General features: G+C 33.4%; 2 protein-coding genes and 2 long non-coding RNA genes across 4 annotated transcripts; all 4 read left to right on the top strand.

Annotated features, from left to right (window-relative positions):
• Positions 1 to 11,071: 11,071 nt before the first annotated feature.
• On the top strand, positions 11,072 to 11,893 carry LOC110887238. The gene is made up of 4 exons (XR_002563170.2): positions 11,072 to 11,180; positions 11,256 to 11,359; positions 11,438 to 11,632; positions 11,721 to 11,893. It is a non-coding gene; the product is annotated as an uncharacterized LOC110887238 (long non-coding RNA).
• Positions 11,894 to 12,973: 1,080 nt separating this feature from the next.
• On the top strand, positions 12,974 to 14,114 carry LOC118484097. The gene is made up of 3 exons (XR_004872635.1): positions 12,974 to 13,115; positions 13,766 to 13,885; positions 13,986 to 14,114. It is a non-coding gene; the product is annotated as an uncharacterized LOC118484097 (long non-coding RNA).
• Positions 14,115 to 15,673: 1,559 nt separating this feature from the next.
• On the top strand, positions 15,674 to 17,320 carry LOC110888638. The gene has a single exon (XM_022136155.1). The coding sequence runs from the start codon at positions 15,674 to 15,676 to the stop codon at positions 17,318 to 17,320; it is 1,647 nt and encodes a 548-aa protein (XP_021991847.1).
• A 100-nt stretch (positions 17,321 to 17,420) lies between these two features.
• LOC110888637 (ATP-dependent DNA helicase PIF1-like) lies at positions 17,421 to 19,139 on the top strand. The gene has a single exon (XM_022136154.1). The coding sequence runs from the start codon at positions 17,421 to 17,423 to the stop codon at positions 19,137 to 19,139; it is 1,719 nt and encodes a 572-aa protein (XP_021991846.1).
• Positions 19,140 to 21,523: the final 2,384 nt, after the last annotated feature.

Genomic DNA, 21,523 nt, shown 5'->3' on the forward strand with positions numbered 1-21,523 from the left:
TAAGACTGGGTGGTGTGGGGTAACGTCCCACACCTCACCCTGTGGCGTATAAAGAGGCGCTATCGGTGGAGTCGTGAAGTCCTTAACAGGCGTTAAAGGTTTAAAAATGCGCTTCAGTAATTAAAGTAAAGTTTCAAAATTTTTAAATTTTTTAAGATTATTGATTATTGAAGAAACAGAGTGCTAAAGGGCATTAGAATATGACAAACAGAGTGCCAAAGGGCATTAGAATATGATACTAAAGTTTACAAGTCTTCTTACCGGTCAGAAAAGGATCCGTAGAGGATCATCTACAGGTTGTAAGTTTCATTATACATGATTTACAATAAATAAAAAAGTAAGGTTAAGTATAATCATGAAACTGTCTTTTCTCTACTTGCATAGAAGAGCTTTAAATTTTGGTCATATTAATGTTGCAATTTTATTAACTTATACTGTTTTATAGCATGTGCTAAACTAAATCTAACATTAGGTAGTACTGGAGGCTTCAAAACGACTGAGGATGAAGGGACACAAAGTTCTTTTAGTTGTTTTGGGAATTGGTTTAGTTTTCGATTGATTGGTGGCAGGCTGGAATCATCCTCTGCTACATGCTTACCGTCGGATTTTCTTATTAATTAGCAAAATTAGTTTAGCCGGTGGTCTAAATGTCATCTACCAATCAAGGCACTGGCGAACATTGAAAGAGAAAGCAGCATCAAGTAAATGCTATTTAGACATAGTTGCAAATTTATTTAAGGATGATCGGTGTAATTTTGAACGATGCTAATATAATTTTTAAGGTTAATTAACAAGCTAATGTATTGAGAGAATTTATAATTTACTTCTTTATTAAACTACTTCTTTACAAAATGGTTGTTATTGCTTTGAATGTGTAGAACTATTCAAAAAAATATGTTGTGGAATAGTATCATGGGTGCTAACATTGAAAAATTGTGTGATAACCTGTATCATAGGTTGTTGTCGCCGTCTGTATGGTTATCATCGGGATCTCTCTTGAAATCAAACGGCTACTCCATTACACCGACAATGTGCATTTTTTCATCTTTAATTTTACATTTTGTATGATAAACGATTTGCTGATATAAAGTTAAGTTATTTTTGGTCTTGTGCAGAAATTGAAGAAGGCATGTCAAAAGTCACTGTTTGATAGGAGTGAGCAAAAAACTGAAATAACAGAGCCGTAACCGAAATAACCAACAAAACTGAACCGAAAAACCGAACCGAAACAAAAACCGATGGTTCGGTTTTTGGATTTTGGATTTTTAATAACCGAAAATTTCGGTTTGGTTTTCGGGTAACCATTTTCAACAACCGAACTGAACCGAAACGAAAAAAACATATATTTTTATGTTTAAGTTTAAGTGTTTAACCCATGCTGTTAGAAAATATTAATTTTATTCTTGAATATTAAGTACTTATAATAAAAAAAACATTAAGGTGTTTATTTATAATTGAGATGATTTATTTATTGCTCATAACAAATAACAAAATTTAATATAAAAATATAAAAATTAAATAATCTTCAAAGTATTATAAAAGAAAAAGTCCTAACAAAAACTTTGAAAAAACATAAACATAGATTTAAAGGTTAGGTTTATGTAAACATTATTAGTTAAAAAGAGGAAGTATGATAACTTAAATGTAACCATAAAAGAAAGATTCTTAAATTTTGAATTATATTTTTTTATTTTCGAATTTTACATAGTTAGGTTTCAAAAATCGAAATAACCGTAAAACCGAACCGAACCGGTGTAAAAACTGAAAAAAAAAACGAAAAAAAACCGAAACCGAACGGTTTTAGAAAACCGAAAATCGACATTTCGGTTTCAGTTTTGATTTTGATTTTGCCCAAAAACCGAACCGAATCGTGCAAACCCCTACTGTTTGAAGTCTTGCAAAAGATCAAGGATTTTTTTCACTTTATCCCTTTGTAACGAATTTTTTTACGAAATTTTAAGTATTTAAAAGTTTCATTTAGTTGTGACATTTAGAATGGAAGATATTTACCTATTTCTAGATATGAGTTTACCAGCAAAGATTTGATGGCGAAGGGCTGCATATTATGGCGGTTTGGGGTTTGAAAACACAACTGAAAGTGGGAAACTAAGGGTTTTGTTTCCATTCTAATTCATAACAGACTTGACGATAGTGGTAGATCATCAATTCCGCATAGGGAGAGTCGAGTCCACCAAGACTACACTGTAAGTTTTTAATCCTTCATTTGTGATTCTTGCGTAAACCGTAATGAAATCTTCGGTATAAGTTCCACTACTTTTTTGTTGACAGGATTACGTGCCGATTATTTACGACAATTTTAGTGTAAATTAGGTGTCCATGGGAGCACGGTCAATATAGGATTGGGGGATATTGCATGTTAGTTGTTAAATAATTGGTTGTGTCACTTAGTTTCCTACCAATTGTATTTGTGTAAAATTAGAGTGTATATATAAAACAATTAGTAACTTTTTTTACAAACATATATTTTTAATATATATATATATATATATATATATATATATATTAAAAGGTTGTTGTATATTATGCTGGCAATTCTTTTTATCTATATATACTATACTGGTATGCAAAAAAAAAATCTCCACCAACAGTAACTAAATATTAGTACAGTTGAACAACTTCTACTACAACATTATCTCCCCTTTCTATTAAAGGAGAGTTTCCGCAGACATCATATATCAATTCATTTATTTAAATTAAGAGCTTTTAATACATAAATTATTTGTTGAGCAAGAGGATGAGCAGAGAAGAATAGTTGAGTTTTGTAAGCAATGTGTTGAGCAAGAGAAGGCTGGGAGCTTGTATGTTTATAATTGTCCTGGGATTGGAAAATCGCATTCTATGGAGAATGTGAAGGGGTGTTTGGCTGGTTGGGTTAAGGAGGTAATTTTGGCTTTGATGATTATTAGTTTTGAAAGTATTTAAATGGAAATAGTAAATTTGTTATCATGTGTTGTTTTAGATTGAAGGTCATTTTAGGTTCTTAGATGCATTGGGATATATATAGATATGTATATATACATTAGAAAGAACACTTTAGTAAACTCATGGAACCATGGTTATTCCTTTCAAACAAGTGGGCAACTGCCGGATATTTTGGCTATAAACTGTACTTCTTTCTCAAACACCTCAGAAATTTTCAACAAGGAGAAAATTTACCCGATATTGATACACATAGACTCATACGTAAGCAACATTATGCTCAATGTTTCATTTATTTTGCAGATACTTGAAAAAAGTAAATTAAATAAGAAAGTCAATGGTCGTTCAACAGCCTTTAAACAACTTCAGCCATTATATTCCCAAAAGCAGCAGTCGTCTGACACTAAAATGATGTAAGATACATTACTTACAATACCTCATAATACAAACTTGATCAATGGTTAGATTTGAATAGCTAACCGCTTTTCGTACATTATCTTTTGATACAGGAGTTGTAAGCAGGTTGGTTATAGCTGGTGAGTTGGATTTCCCGATTACTGCTTCATGATCTATTTATGCTAACAACATTGCCATTCTCAAAAGTTATATTGATCGGTATGCTTTTGAGATTGTCTTTAAACTTGATTTGATTTGTTTTTATTTTATTTTTAAATTTTAAAGTCTTATACCAACTTGCATTTACAGGTATAGCTAATGCAATTGACTTGACAGATCGATTTCTTCCAAAACAGGCGAGATGATCTAGAATCTCTAGGATATATACTAATGTATTTCTTAAAAGGAAGGTAATGGTAGAACAAAGCAGGTGTCTGTTTTGAGCGTGCCTCGAGGTGTCAGGAAAGTGAGTTTAGTGTAAATATGATATATATTGTTTTAGTTAGTTATTTTAAACGGTTTTTGATAACATGTTACGTCATGGTATCAAGTTTAGTATAAATATGATATATATTGTGTCGGTTTTTTATGACATGTTATGTCATGGTGATTCGTTGTTTAATAACATTTGGTTTGTAAAATTTCTAATTACTACCCATGTTTTTACACGGGTTTTATATCTAGTGAGAATAATAGACAAAGTCATTTTTCTCTAAGAAATCAAAACCGTACAAAATAACATTACCAATTAACTTGGAAAGCAAGTAACCTACCCAAATTCAAATTCCTAATTTAAATTTAAACAATTAAATAATAAACTAAACTTATCCGTAAAACTCTAAACTTCATTATCCGAATTGCAACTTCAACCGGAAACGCATAATAAATACCAATCATGTAGTTTTATATATGTCACACCATATATTGTTTTCTAACACATGTATAAGAAGAAAAAGGAACGAAAAAGAGATCCGATGAAAACACATTAAATTCATCATCAAACTCACAAAACTTTGATTTAAACAAAAATTATCCAAAAGGATATGGACCCAAATTCTGCGCCGACTATATGATGCAAACTCAGGTCGCGCGCGAGTAACTTTGATTTAAACAAAAATTATCCGAACACTAAAAAAATGCGAATCCCCCACTACTTTGTCGGTGAGTCAAGGTGGTTACCAACGAAAATTCGTTAGTGATGTAGCAAGTACCAACTATTCGCATTCGTATATGTCACCTATCTATCACCATTGAAAAATAGGGCTTTGATGAGTTCCTTCAATTGGTCAATCCACAACGCACGCGGTGGCCGATAATATGCGTACGACACACGTATATATTGTTGTCCGGTAGCACGTAATGACAGCGGCTGCGCCAGTGTTGGAACCACACCGCGGCAGATTGGGCATGTGTTGTTGTGCAAACCCCATTCGTCGATGCATTGACGATGGAAGTAGTGCTGACATGAGAGTCGTGTGATATTATCGCCGTTAGATAAACTGTCCATGCAGACCGCGCATGCGGCGGTTGCCGGTGGTCGGAGGTACGAACTTTCAGTTGTGAATTGCTCCCGTTCGTGTTCCGCCGTTCTCATATTTGTCGACTTTGACTTTAGTTGTTTGTATGTATTTGTTGGTGGGACATACATATATAGGTATATATATTTTTTAGGAGATTACGATCTCCTTTTTAAGAGCATATAGGATATTTAGTCCTAGGACTATAGTCAAAATTGCATATTTCATCCTTAAATTTTATTAATTACAATTCGAGTTTTTTTCTAAGGTGGTGTTGATGAAAAAAATATTTACCAAAATAGGTGATTTAAAAAGTATTTACCAAAACAGGTGTATTTTGAAATAATTACCTTTTCTCAATCCTAGTTTTATTGGATAAAAACAATCTTTATGCAATTTCTTTTAAGAGTTATAAAATGTCTCTAATAAAAGTTTTAAAAATGTTTTGTTGGATCATAATTTTATAAAATGTTTTTAATGCTTTTTTATGTCCTCTACGTGTAGTCTCAATATTTTTTTAATGGTTATTTCATACGAGAGTTGTTCTTTCAAAATAAAATGCACTTTTCTAGAAACGATTCTTTGAAATATCACGAGCAAAACAAAATGTGTATAATAAAAATATGTATTAACAAACGAATAATCTATAATAGTTGAACGAGTTATGTGTACTCATAAACATATGATTTATATGCCATTAAACAAATTTGATGCACTCGGAAGTGGATTATATCTATGTTTGTATTTTCTATTTGAAAAAGTGTATTTTTTTCTTTTAAAATTTATTTTTGTTACTACATGTTTAAAAAAAAAGCAAAAGCTTTAAAAACTAGTTTTAAAGAATGTTGAAAAATACTCTATGAAAAAACCATTTAAAAAATTACAGATACTAGCTATAGAAGAATACAAAATTATAAAATTTGATGAGCAACAATATATTTTAATTTTTTTATTAGAAACTTTATTGTTAAATCTTAAAGAATATACTTTTGTAGATACTAGTTTTTTTAGTCCCGCGTTGCGGCGAAACCGAGCAAATCGTAATGTAAAACAAACGTGATTTGAAAATGAAGCATGTTGTTTAGAAAGTCAAACCATTAGAACGGTTTAGTTTATTATCGTACTGTTTTATGATACCAAATAAATACTTTATTATAAGTACATTTTCGTTTTTAACAAAACTTATAACGGAATGTCCGGGAAAAAATCAAGCATAACTACATACTTAGGTTTTTAGAAAAAGTTATAAACGTAAATCATTAAAGAAGTATCAAATTAATCGATAATATATATTCTAAAAATGGAAAAGAGAATTATTAAAAAAATGGTATAAGAAATATATGGTTTAAAAAAAGAAAAAAAATTAAAAATATGTTATTAAAAATAAAAAATATTAAAAAGCTATATATTATTATAAAATTAAAGTTAGTATTCATCGTCCTTCAATAACAATATGGTTTTAAAAAGAAAAAAATTAAAAATATGTTATTAAAAAAATAATAAAAAGCTATATATTATAATAAAATTAAAATTACTATTCATCGTGCTTCAATATATATGTAATATATATATAATATATATATATATATATATATATAATTGTTTTTATCCACTTAAATTAGGAGTGACAAAAATAAACCTTTAAAAAAATACCTATTTTGGTAAATACTTTTTAAATCACTGATTTTGGTAAATAATTTTCCCACCAACACTCATTTGGAAAAAAACTTCATCTTCTACTATTAATTTTCATTAATTACAAGAATCATCTTTTACTATTAATTTTCATTAATTACAAGTATCATCTTTTACTATTAATTTTCATTAATTACAAGTATCATCTTTTACACTTAATGATTGTAATAAAAGTTACAAAATTCGTCCTTTTCACTAATAGAGATTACAATTTCTTTTAAAATCCAAGTCTTACTGTCCGTATTCACTTTCGTGGATCTTTAACATGATGTTGAGTTGGATCATGGGTTAGGGGGTTTTTTTATTATTTTTTTATATTGGTCATATAATATATGTTTAATATAATATTTAAGAGCATTCATAATGGTTTCCCTAAATATTTATGAGTGTGTTACTTATACTATAATGAAGGGTTGAAAGTGGTTGTGAGTAAATGATAAAGAAAGACTAATAATAATTGATAAAGATATAAAAATATTATTTAATTAAAAATAAAAGAGAAAAAATAATAATTTTAAGTGTAATTATAATATGAATGATCTAAGTGTTGTGACAAATACATTAATGATGATTCGTGTAACTAGCGAAAAGGTGCAACTTGCTACATGTTTAAAGGACTTAAAGTGTAATTTGTTTAGCATATAATTATTTTAAAGTGCAATTTGTTTAATGTTTAATATTTAATGTGTTAATCTAATCTAATCTAACTACTATAGTAAAAGAAATCAACTTTTGTACACATGTTATTCATTGGAGGTATCTTTAAATATATACTTATCTTATATTAACTAAATAAATAATAAACTAATATTAAATCTTATCATACTTTAATAAAATATTATCCTCAAATCTAAATGATTAATTTAATATATTTTTAAAACAAATAACTTTCTTTCCTACTTATCTTATATTAAATATATAAATAAAAAATTAATATTAAATGTTATCCTAATTTATTAAAAATATAACTTTTTTATTATTTGGTATACAAAATTATATTTATTTAACTCGTGTAAAACGCGGGGTTTTTAAAAAATTAACTTTTTTTTATTATTTACTATACAAAGTTACATTTATATAACCCGTGTAATACATGACGTTTTTAAAGATATAACTTTTTTATTATTTGCTATGTAAAATTAGATTTATTCAACACGTGTAATGCACGGGGTTTTTAAGGATATAATTTTTATTATTATTTGGTAGATTTTTCAACCCGACTATACACGGGTTTTTTTAAAGATACGACATTTTTAGTATTTAGTATACAAAATTATATTTATTTAATCTGTGTAATACATATGGTTTTTAAAGATATAACTTTTTTTATTATTTGATATGTAAAATTACATTTATGTAACCCGTACAATATACGAGTTTCGTAAAGATATAACTTTTATTATTTAATATATAAAATTATATTTATTCAACCCGTGTAATACACGGGGTTCTAACCTAGTTTATACTATATAATAAAAAATCATTTGGGAACACTTGTAATCATATTAGGTCATATCTATACTACTTTATAAAGCATATAGGAAGGATAGAATGGTTATTTGCCACTTTACAAGTCTTTGAAGCCCATTGTACAAACCTATTAAGCACAAAGTGTTGAAAAACCCATTCAAAACACGCGGAGCTTGAACCGGATATTCTTGACCCGTATTTTATATTCCGGATCCAATATAATGTTCGTATCTCTCTCCAAACCCTATTCATTTCATTCGGCCGCTCTTACATTCTTCAAACCCTAATCTTCTTCATCTTCAACCCCCCAAATGCACAAACCTGGTGAAAACCAAACCCCGCAAGACCAAAATTCAAACACTCATCTTCCTTCGTTCACCTTCTCACTCTCTCTCTCTCTCTCTCTCGCAAAGAGGGAAGAGGACTCAAACCGTATACACAAATCTCAGAACGAGTTAACCAGGTACGTAAATCTTTTGTTGGTTCTCCTTTTCTTCCCTGTTTCTCTTCCATTTCTTGCTTTCGTCAACTCAAGGTCATTTTTTGACATTTTCGGTTGGTTTGGTGTAGATGAAGATGGGGTGAGGAAGATGAAGATGACATTACTTTGCAGATCTGAGTCTTTTACATTCAAATCTTATGGGTTTGCGTTCAGATCTGACTGCTTCTACAGTTTCACGTTTCATCTGACTGCTTCTACAGTCTGCTTTGTGGTAGCAGGTTTATCTAGATCTGGATCTGAATCGATTTAAATTTTTTTATTTGTAGAAGTTGTTTTTACAGCTTTGTTGTGGTTCGATGATGTTAGAAGGAGGTTTTCAGGTCCTTTTTGCTGGTGAGGATAGAGAGACGATGCCCTCTTTGAATCTTCGACGGCTACAAGTTAGTCTACCAGCAACCACACCTACGAAGGTACAAGATCTAATGGATACAATCTTGAAATACCTGATCAAATTAATGGTATTTGCCTGTTTATTAAGAAACTGTTTGCTTTAATTTTTTGTATATACCAAACACAAAGAGTAAATTACACGGATGGTCCTTATGGTTTACCAAAATTTTGGATTTGGTTCCTAGCTTTCCAAAAGTACACAGATGGTCCGTGTGGTTTGCATTTTGTGTCGCATTTAGAGTATGATGTTACCATGAGTCGGTTTTCAGTAAAGTAACCGGTATGTTACAAATCGTTACATGTAATAATTCTATCTGTCATAAATTTTTGGTACTGCAACACTTAAGTGTGTATAGTTTAAAAGTTTGGGAATGGAGATGAAAGTGATACCTGATGTTTGTTTTAAGGAGAATTTTTATCAAACCCTTGAGATTAGGGTTTTTTTTAAACCCACCTAATGTGGTGGCTTCTATATTTAATTCCAAAATGCATTTTCGTCATTGAGGTTTGGCCAGTTTTTTTGCGACTTTCGTCCAAAGGTTTGTTTTTCTACATTAGGATCCAAAAGGTTTGAAATCTTGCAATTTTCAAATGAATGGTATTTGCCTGTTTATTAAAATGGCAAGATTTCCAACCTTTTGGATCTAGATGCGAAAAAACAACCCTTTGGACGAAAGTCGCAAAACTGGTCAAACCTCAGGCTCGAAAATGGCATTTTACTCTATTTTTAATTTGTGCTTCATTGCTTACTGTTTTAGTTTTTTTTTCTTGATTTTTTGCTTACATTTTGCTCGATAAAATCTGATTAGTTTGAAGATATATTTGCTGAATGATGATTAATTGATTAGTATAATCATATGTTTTGTTCATTCTTTATAGGAGGAACAACGATTCAATGATTGCAACTGTTGAATCAACAAAACTAGATTATGAATGGAGGAACGACTGAACAAAACATGTTGGAGCTGATTCATTGGCATTGGCGAAGGGATCCAGTTTGTGAGGTGCGGTGTCTTGGCGTTCCGACTGTCGACATGCGAAACCTCTGTCGCGTTCTACAAGTTTGTTCAGACAATTTTGATTCATCACTTAGGTTCTGTAAGTAGATTAAGTTAACTGTTTAAGTGAAGCATTTATGGTTAATGTTAGTTGAAATGAAAGGAGAAGACTGGTGGTAAGATTCTTCTTAGGACTGGTGGTGTGTTGTATTTTTTTCGGGGTAAACATTATGATCCGCACAACAGGTCGAAATACCATGTGATTCTATGGAAGCCTGCAACTCGCTTTACCCAAAGCTTATACAAGAATCACCGGAAGGGTTGACGAAAGAAGAAGCTGATGAGTTGAGAATGAAAGGGAAAAAACTTCCCCCGATTTATAAACTAGGTAAAGTTTAACGTCTAGAGTTACATATTTGCGCATTGGGTTTATTATTTTCTGAGTTCTCATATATTAATGACTAAACCAGGTAAGAACGGTTGAAGAGTAGAAATGTCTCACAACTGTAGAGGATCCGGAGGTGGCGGAGGGCGCGTGGAGGTCGTGGTCGCTCTGGTGGTTCTGATTTGAAATGCTACCATTGTGGTGACGTTGGCCAGTTTGCTCGTGAGTGCCGTGGTGGCGGTGGTGATAGACGCCGCCGCCGCGGCCGTAGCCCAGTCAACAGGTACCGACGGAGTCCTAGCTACGTTCAGAGGTGAGATTTCTGAAACACGAGATTATTTTTTTGTTTTGTTACTTAATTGCCATATAATGTTTATTCACTTTAGTACATGAAAATAACTTACTTTTTTGCCGGAAGCAGGAGCTACAGTCCTCGTGGCCAGTCACCATCCTCGTGGCGGATCACCGCCACGCCGTAGGGTGTCACCCCCTCACAAGATTAACTACATCAGGTCACCTCCGCATGGTGGAAGGTATTGACGTGGCTAGGGTACCGCCGCAAGCGGGGGATATGCTTCTGATTTTATTTAATATGTTTTCTTAGTATGCATTTAGTTTTTGTGTAATATGATTGATCAAACAACGTTAGGCTTGTCTGTTAGGGGCAGAGGTCATATATTCTGGTTTATTGACGCTTATAAAAACTGTTAATATCACTTTTATTACTTGTTTTAAAGTTTTAAACTTTAGTCGTTATGATCATTTAGGTTGGATTTGATTCTCTTTTCTTCGGCCGGATTGATTACCAAGATAAAGCTAAGCAAAAAGGGGATAAAAATCTCGAAGTTATTTGGCGGGCCTCCAAGCGTCTTGGTTCATCTTCACAGGTGTGTTTTAACTTCCGTTATTATTATCATTAAAATAAAAGAATTACTATCTAACGGTTTTATAAATCGTTACAGATTTTTGCAAGTGCTTTTCCACAAGAATATGCACCTCCACCTGGTGATTTCAACTTTGAAGTCAACAATGATTCCTCAATCGTACCATTCAAGACCAGGTCAAAGTAAGAACGCCTCTTCTTCTATATACCAGTGTAAAAGTTTATTTATTAATGCTTATTATGATTCCATGTTGTTTGTAGTCTATTGGCGTTGATCTTGACGGGGTCCGCAAGGATCATCAAGCTATCAAGGCCAAACTTAAGACACTCGAGACTGAAAACGAGGCCATAAACAATGTGATTGCTTCTTTAGAGGAGGAATTGTGTGTAGTGATCGAGAAAAAGGATAAGGCCTATCACAAAATTAGTGAGCTGAGGAATAAACGTGAAGAAGAGGTATGTTAGTATTTTCATTTAAGGCTAGATTTTGTGTTTTAGAATTTAAAATGGATGTCATCAATTTTTTCGTTTTCTGTCTTTCCAGAATACTTGCTTTTACCAAAACCGCTCCCTCTTGAACGATGCAAGAAGGCTGGCTGCAAGTAAGGACGTTAATGCCCTTATAGAGCTTTCAACCTCAGAGGTTTGTTAAACACTCCAGTTGTCTGATTTCTAAATTTTATTAATATTGGGAAGCACATTAAACGCTTATATTCGCTTATTAAACTCAGGTCGACGAATTCATGTCGGAGTGGAATAGTAATAAAGCGTTCAGGGAAGTTTTTAGCATGTGCCGCACCGGGAACACCTTTATATAATTTTTTTTGTGACCATTACATAAAATGCAGGTTGCTGAAAGATTTGAGAAGCTACGTAAAGAAGGTTGGAAACCGCGAAGAACGATTATCTTTTGCAAAATTGGGATGCAGAAGAATATGGATTGGTCTCTATCTCTCTTAACACAAATCTTAGTTAGTTTTTTTTTAATATTTATAATAATTGTTATGTTTTTTTAAGATTGGATCGACGGAATGGGTTGAAGAAAACAGAGAAAAGTTAGCATCGAAAGTTGTTGCGTACATAAATGTCGACATTGCGGTTGCTGAGGCAGGATTTCAAGCCTCAGCCACTCCACAACTTGATCAGTTAATCACATGAGTTACAAAACAGGTAAATACATGTGGCAGTTTCAGCCTACTTACATATAAATGGCCAAACCAAAAAGTTAGTAAAAAAGAAAGCACGTTGAACGGGTCCAAAGTCGATTTCGGCTATGTTTTATCTTTAACAGACATAAAAGAAATTTATTTTAAAAGGAAACGGGTTGAATGGATTGAACGGTTCATAGTCGCCCAAGGTGTACTTTTAATGCATATAGCATCCTATAGTTTTGCATAGTTTATATCGTCTTTAACATGTGAATTCGGGTCAACGTAAGCTGACCTGACGGTTTTGACTCATACCAAGTATGGCCTGTTACCCAACCCACCATTTTCCACCGCTAGACGTAAAAAATTAAAAAAAATCCATATTCATTCCATCTTGTCATTTTGAAGGTTCAAGATCTAGACAACTCATCACAAACGGTTTACGATTCCTGGGTAAAAACTGCCAATATCCCGAGGTAAGTGTTCCAGAATTACTTTCCTGCCCTCTCAAGCAGCTTACCTATGAATAAAAATGAAAAAAAAAAAGACATAAAGTTGATGTTTGGCTTTTATAGTCAGCAGAAGTATAACGTATAATGAAAAAAAAGACATAAAGTTGAAACACATTATCTAACAATAATTGTGTCTACTGTCTATGCCAGATTTATGCACCATCAAAGCACAACGATTACGAGTCAAAATGCTTCCCAGGGATAGATGATGCTGTTGAAAATGCAAATAAACTCAACACTAAAGAATCGTGGGGTGCGGCACAACATGAAATTTGGAGGGTATTGAGAGTTATCACGCAGGTATCATTAGTTTTATATGGTGAACTAACATAATGCTCATAGATATAGATATAACGGAACCATATAAGTTTACAAGTCACTTTTGTCCTATGAATAACTAAATGGATACAGAAAAAGATCTTTAGGAAAAAATAACAGAAACTAGATGAGTTATGTGACAGATTACCAATTAAATTATTAAGAACAAAAATTGAAGCAGTTAAAGAGTCCAGGCTGATAAAAAAAATAAACCATAACTGCAGTAACTTTAAATGGTTTAGTTAGAATCCAACTTCAACTTATAGCTGGAAATACCCCTTTCAAATACCAAATGGTTTAGTTAGAATCCAACTTCAACTTATAATCCAAAAACTTTTTTGATATTCTTAAGTCTTTAGTTAGAATGATATCTTTTAATATATCTCAAACCTTTTCAAAAACCAAGTCATGTCAGTATCTTTTGTTTGACTTTTGTCCTTTTTGTTTTTTTTACTACTTACCGTGTACTGCTTTACAAGTCATCTCAACCTTTTCAAAAACCAAGTCATGTCAGTATCCAAGATTTTACTGTTGTCTCATGCTTGGTTCAGTCTCTATAAGTACACAAACCCTCAACTACACTCAACTGACTACTGCTTTTACATCTACAGCTGTAAAGCAAGATTTTACTGTTGTGTGAAAGAGAGCATGCTTGCTTCAGTCTCTACAAATACTTCATCAAGCTCAACACTCTACAATCACTCAACTCAGACGAATTAAACTTTCAAATTGTAAATTTATCTCAGTTGAACTAAATCCTACTTTTAAGTCTTGCATCAATTAAACCTTCAAAACATCAACCTAACAACTTCTATTTTACTTCGATTTCAGAATATATTGACTCTTTGCATCTGGATCTTGCGTTGTTTCTCGGCTCTCACATCAAGGTTTCACATTTTTTGTCGGCTTTTTACATCTGCCTCTTGCATTATTGTAAGTTCTTCCAAATTTCTTGGTTTTTTTGTAACTTTTAACTGTGGCTTTTAACTTTAGAAGGTTGTAAATGTTGAAATAACTGTGGTTTTTTGATCTGTATTGTTTAACTGCCTCTTTGTTTTTTTGGGCTGTTGATTATGAAATTCATTAGTATTACAATATGAGATGTAAAAATTCTTTAATTCAGGAATAAGTTATTATAATATGTACCATTTGGTCACAAAAACTATTATTCTTATAGAAACTTTTAAATTTGATTGATAAAAGGCTATTGCGTGAAATATCGTTTCGTTACTATTAACCAAATAACCTATATTATTAACTAAATGATCATTAATATGTTGTGTTTTCGCCTGATTTCCCTCTCTTCAATCGTCTACCAATGAATGTTCATGTTTAAAGCCTTCTCATGATACATATTCTTATTGCTCACCCAAACCTGATACATACTAAAATAAAACATCATAAAGAGCACCATCTTTTTTAAGAGTCATTCTATTCTAACATCTTTTTTACTATTTCTTTCTCTCTATATATCTATGTATATATAAAGAGATAGAGGGGAGTTAAGGTGTGAGAATATTATCATCTTTTTCAATTAGTATTGTTGTTAACAGAGCCGGCTGAAGGGTAATTCAACTAAAGCCTTTGCTTTAGGCCACAACTCCATAAAAGGCCTTCAATTTGGATAAAAAAATTATATATTATCTTTTGTTATTGGTTTACAGAGTTATAAAAGCATGAATGGACAAAGGAGTTTTTAGCCATTAAAGTTAGATTTTTTATTTTTAGGATTCCAACTTCATATTCTTCCTCTCATTGTTTTCTCTTTTCATATGTATCTGTTTTTATTTACTAATATATGTTGCGTTAGTAGCTAATTTTCTATTTCTAGAAATGATTATATTAGCTTTAATTTCATGATTTACTACAAGTTTTTTATTTTTCAGCAAACATATATGCTTTGAAATTAAAATACTTCATGTAATAATAACAACATAATCTACTATTTTTTTTTTTACAAAATATCAATATAATATTTAAGAATACCATCATATACTTGCTTTAAAGCAACAAAAAATAATGTAAGTTATAACTAGAAAGGGCCCCACATTTATAGTTCGCTTTAGGCCTTTCAAAGTGTTGAGCCGGTCCTGGTTGTTAACACCATACCATCACATCCAATCTAAAAAAACCCTCCAATAAATACTTATCTTATGGCACTTTACCCGTAATTTATTTAAACGACTATTTTTTTATTCTTTAATTTTCACTACTAATTTTAAAAACTATAAAACATTTTTTGCTTAAAATATTCCATACCCGATTTTTTCATTAACAGTAAAACCAAAAAGATAACTTAAAATATCATTTTTATACGAATGATTCAATAAAATATAAAAAACGTCAAATCGTTAATAGTTAGTGTTCATTTTCTAAAGTTCATTTCGAATGTAAAATGTTCTTTTATCAAAATTGAAAAGTTAATTAAATATTATTGTATGTGAACAATAAATATAGGGTAAAATCTAAAACAAACTTTTCAAGAGGCAAACACACGAAGTGGTAGAACAACCGTGGCTATGCGAGAGTACTACTGTTACAAGTTCCAGATTCGATCTACCGATAATGTGCTTTTGTTCGGTGGTAGGCTGCTACAGCAGTTTGTGGTTGATGTTTACATCAAAATTGAGACGTCACGCTTAGAATTTTGTGAGAGAAACCAGGCTAAGATTCGGGCCGAATTGTACCAAGGTATTGTGGATTGCGTCAATACTGGTGAGGTTCATGCAAACAGAGTCGGGAAAAGAATTGTGTTGCCTGCATCTTTCATCGGGGGGCCTCGCGACATGCGACGTCGGTTTCTAGACGCGATGACGTTAGTTCAAGATGACGGCAAGCCTGATGTATTCCTTACAATGACATGCAATCCTAAGTGGCCTGAGATATGTGATAACTTACATGTTGGTCAAACTGCTACAGATCGTCCAGACCTTGTTTCAAGAGTGTTCCGGGCTAAATTAGAAGATCTTAAGGATCAACTCTTCAAGAAACATGTCCTCGGGGAAGTTAAGGCATACGTCTATGTCATTGAATTTCAAAAGCGGGGTTTGCCGCATGCACATTTTCTCCTAATCATGTACCCGCAACACAAGATCAATAACGCGGACCATTATGATAAGGCTGTGTGTGCTGAAATTCCTAACAAACTAACACATCCCAGATTGCATGAGATGGTTGTCAAGCACATGATTCACGGTCCTTGCGGCAATTTACGATCAAGCAGTCCTTGTATGCAGGGTGATCCTAAAATTTGTCGTTTTCACTATCCTAGACAATTTAACGAACAGACGACACAAGGAGAAGATTCGTATCCGTTGTATCGAAGGAGAGACACCGGGATAGAAGTGGACCTACGAGGACAAACACTTGATAATAGATGGGTGGTCCCATATAACCCAAGGCTTTTGATGATGTTTAACTGCCACATGAATGTTGAAGTTTGCTCAAGTATAAAATCTGTGAAATATCTTTTCAAATATGTTTATAAAGGACATGACAAACAGGTTATTCAAGTCGATCAAAGTGAGCCAGGGGTTGTTATTAATGAGATAAAAAGATTTCAAGATGCACGCTACATATCGCCCCCAGAAGCTATGTGGCGCATTTTTTCCTTCTCTCTTTCTCAAATCTTTCCTGCTGTTCTAGCCTTACAACTTCATCTCCCAAATAATCAGATGGTTAGATTTAGAGATGATGACTTGATGCCTAATATTGTTGATAGGGAAAGGGATAAGAGAACCATGCTAACAGCATTTTTTGAGATAAATAGAAACGATGAAACAGCAAGGGTACATTTGTATAAAGATTTTCCAAAACACTTTACGTGGAATGGAAGCACACGCCGTTGGAGTCGTCGTTTCGGTAAAAAACAAAGAGGTCGTATCGTTTCCGCTAATCCAACCGAAGGAGAAAGGTACTACTTACGCCTACTTTTGTCAAATGTCAGAGGGCCTACTTCTTTTGAACATCTTTGCACAGTTAATGGTCAACAGTGTGCGACATTTCGGAAAGCAGCTCTTGAGTTAGGCTTAATAGAAGACGATGAATATCTATCACAATGTCTCGAAGAAGCCTCTACGTTTCAGTTTCCCAATGCTCTTAGAAGGTTATTTGCGACCATAATGATTTTTTTGCCAACCTGGAGATATTCGAAAGTTATGGAATGACCACTTTGATTCACTGTCTGAAGATCATCGGTTACACTGTCAAAGTATAGAACGAGTTCAAAATATGGTTCTTACCGAAATTAGTGTCTTGGTACAATCCATGGGTAAAAATTTCAATGAGTTCGACCTTCCTAAGATAACAGACGATGTTAACTTACAAGATGCAGGTTATCGTGAGTTACAAGAAGAGTATGGGATTGTTTTGGAACCTGAACACTTGAGTGCCAAAGATTCACTTAATCCGGACCAAAAAAACGTGTTTGATGAGATCATGATGCATGTTGATAATGATCTTCCAGGCGTGTTCTTTATTGATGGTCCAGGTGGAACTGGAAAAACATTTTTGTACATTGCCTTGCTTACTGAAATTCGGTCACGTGGTCTTATTGCTCTCGCAATAGCTTCATCAGGTGCAGCGGCTAATAATATGCCCAGAGGTAGAACGGCTCACTCGAGATTCAAGATTCCTCTTAATCTTGAAAATAATTCAATGTGCAATATCAAAAAACAGAGTGGGGCCGCTAAACTGATTCGGTCTGCCAAAATAATCATATGGGATGAAGCGTCGATGGCTAAACGACAGGCGATAGAGGCAGTCGATCGTACATTCCAAGACATTATAGGTGTTAGTCTCCCATTTGGTGGAAAGATAATGGTTATGGGAGGTGACTTCAGACAAGTGTTGCCGGTTATTAAACGTGGCACTCGAGCACAGATTGTAGACTCCAGCGTACGAATGTCACCTCTTTGGTCTTTGACTAAGAAGATGCGGTTGACCATAAATATGAGAGCGCTAAAAGATCCATGGTTTTCTAAATTTCTTTTAAGAGCCGGCGATGGAACTGAAGAACCAATCGAAGGAAACTATATCCGCATACCCGATGACATGACAATTCAGTGCAACAACAGAGAAAACGCTATAAAAGAATTGATCCATGCCATCTTTCCATCAATTGAAGATAATGTATATTCTTCAGATTATATAATCTCTAGAGCAATATTGTCCACTAAAAATGATAGTGTTGACGAGATTAATAATCAAATGATTGAAATTTTTCAAGGGGAGGAAAAAGTTTATTACAGTTTTGATGAAGCTGAAGACGATCAGCGCAACTTCTGTCCGGTCGAGTTCTTAAACTCGCTAAATGTTAGTGGTTTGCCGCCTCATAAGCTTCGTTTAAAAATTGGATGCCCAATAATATTGTTACGTAATATCGATCCATCACATGGCCTGTGTAATGGCACGCGATTGATATGTAAGGGTTTCATGCGAAATGTTATTGATGCGGAAATTGCAGTCGGTCAACATGCCGGCAAAAGAGTTTTTTTGCCAAGAATCCCTCTAACCCTTTCTGAAGATGACATGTTCCCATTCAAGCTGAAAAGAAAACAATTTCCAATTAATATCGATCCATCACATGGCCTGTGTAATGGCACGCGATTGATATGTAAGGGTTTCATGCGAAATGTTATTGATGCGGAAATTGCAGTCGGTCAACATGCCGGCAAAAGAGTTTTTTTGCCAAGAATCCCTCTAACCCTTTCTGAAGATGACATGTTCCCATTCAAGCTGAAAAGAAAACAATTTCCAATTCGACTTAGCTTTTCCATGACGATTAATAAAGCTCAAGGTCAAACAATTCCGAACGTTGGTATTTATCTTCCGGATTCTGTATTTTCACATGGACAACTTTATGTCGCGTTATCAAGAGGGATTTCAAGACAAAGTACGAAGGTGTTGGTACATCTCGCCAAAGAATTCAAACAAAGCGGAGTTTACACATCAAATGTTGTCTACCAGGAAGTGTTGCGTGATTAATTAATCGTATCCGAATAAAAAAGAAGGTAAGTTAGTAGATTTTATGCCTTATTTGCTTCCAGAAATTACCTTTTAATTACTATTTTAAACCACCTGTAGGCGTCTAACATTTTTTTATGTGTCGAAATCTGGTACAGTAGAGGAGAAGGTACAAGAAAGTCATAAGCGAACGGATGTATTGGTAAAACAGGAAGAGATACAAGAGACTCCCCGCATGGTGTTTTTATTGTTTTGTCCAGCTACTTGACTGTTTTGAACTCTTCTTGTTTTTAATTACATCTACTTCCTTGTTTTGTACTATTCTTGTAGAAGATCACCAAATAATCGATAAACTAACAGAAAAACCAGTGCCATTGTATCACTAATAAGAAAACTAACTTAAGTACTATACAATATTTCATGAGACGACGGATAAACTAACGGTAAACAATTATACTATTGTAAATTGCCACTCCCGCCGCATCGCGCGGGTAAGTGACTAGTCTTATAGATAATTATTATTTTAGTTTAATCTTTTCTATTAATTATAGATAACCCTCCGACTAAATATTATTTTGTTTAATATCTTATGGATAATTATTATTTAGTTTAATCTCTTCTAATTAATTATAGATAACTCTCCTACTAAATATTATTTTGTTTAATCTCGTATACTTAAGTATAGATTATTATTAATTATTTTAAATTTAATGTATACTTCTCATTTATAATATTATGTATTTGATTTTCGAGTAAATTACAAGTTTTGTCCTTTATGTTTACACCAAATTGCAGACGTTGTTCTTTAGCGCAAAAGTTGACAAATTTTGTACTTAATGTTCCAAAATCTTGCACGTTATGTCCTTTAGACCAAACCCATACAGATTTTTAGTTAAATCTGGTCATGTGCCTTGCACATGAGGACATTTTCGGCATTTTAGCTCCTAGGGGCTATTTTGTAAAGAACTTATATTTAGGGACTATTTTATAAAAACCATTTTGCTACCTTTCTTCCTTCCTTCTCCAAAACAATCTTTTCAGAATCTCAGCACTGTTATTCTTCTTGTTTGACAAAAAGTTCACCAAAGCTTCTTCATCTTTTTCATCTTTTACCCCCTCCACATTTACAAACATACACGGAGACATCACAACCACAGGATTCGTATTGCCATCCAATATTGTCGGTGACGTAACAGTACGAGAAATCCCTTTTGGTTTTTGAGATCGCTGTGCTCCTGTGGGGTCCTCGGTAATCATTTTGTCAGAGGGTTTCACTTCTAATTCTTGACAATTTCTCAGAATCAGTTTTACCCTTCTTGCCCATCTCTTTTTTCATCACACCCAGAAGAGCCTCACGTTTCTTGACTGTTTCTTGAACCTGCCACCGTCATCCACCTTAGCAAACCACCTTAAAAGAGGTGTTCTTTAGTCTTAGCAAGATACCTGCACATGGTTCGCAAAAGGGTTTTCAAAGTTTTGACCTTTTTTTATGAATTGGGTCAGAATTGTTGAAGTAGTACAGTCAGATCTTCAAGAAAAAGTTGGTATCTTGGTTGTTTGTTAGTTTTATGAGATACCCAGTTCTTGTTTTCCCAATAAAATTCCCCAAATCTCCATGACAGATGACACCAAACCGGAACAGAGGGTTTCACTTCTAATTCTTGGCACCTTGAACGATTGGGTGGTGATGGTTGTTCTGAACGATCGGGTGGTGATGGTGGTTCTGATGTGCAGAGGTTTTTTTGGAGAAGATTGTTTTGGAGAAGGAAGAAAGGTAGCAAAGGGGTTTTCATAAAATAGTCCCTGAATATAAGTTCTTTACAAAATAGCCCCTGGGAGCTAAAATGACGAAAATACCCTCATGTGCAAGGCACATGACCAGATTTAACTAAAAAATCTAACTTGGTTTGGCCTAAAGGACATAACGTGCAAGATTTTGGAACATTAACTACAAAATTTGTCAACTTTTGCACTAAAGGACAGCGCCTGCAATTTGGTGTAAACATAAAGGGCAAAACTTGTAATTTACTCTTGATTTTCCATATCATATGACAAACACCTACTTTTTGTTTGTAATATACAAATTTACACGTATTCTTTTCGATGATGTAATTATCTCTAATAAATTTTAAACTTTTACAATAGTATATATAATGCTAGACATAAAATCGAAAAGCATTTTACATTATATAATATTTTTTTTTGAACGGCCAACGAATCTTATATAAACCCGGTCATCCGGGTAAACCCATTGACAAAAGGGCACCCACGCCCTACGAACGTGGACAACATTGGTGACCAAACCTGCCCACCATTTCAGTGAAAACCCATCACAGGTCATTGTGGTAAAACCCCTGATCCATCTCAAAATTATTACTCCAAGTAAGACTCTGACTCATAACCTC

The sequence above is a fragment of the Helianthus annuus genome, chromosome 11 (assembly GCF_002127325.2).
Source record: "Helianthus annuus cultivar XRQ/B chromosome 11, HanXRQr2.0-SUNRISE, whole genome shotgun sequence".
NCBI lineage: Eukaryota > Viridiplantae > Streptophyta > Magnoliopsida > Asterales > Asteraceae > Helianthus > Helianthus annuus.

Excerpts from the sequence above, each read along its gene's own strand:
- LOC110888638 (XM_022136155.1), top strand. The coding sequence starts at position 15,674 with ATGCGAGAGTACTACTGTTACAAGTTCCAGATTCGATCTACCGATAAT.
- LOC110888637 (XM_022136154.1), top strand. The coding sequence starts at position 17,421 with ATGGGTAAAAATTTCAATGAGTTCGACCTTCCTAAGATAACAGACGAT.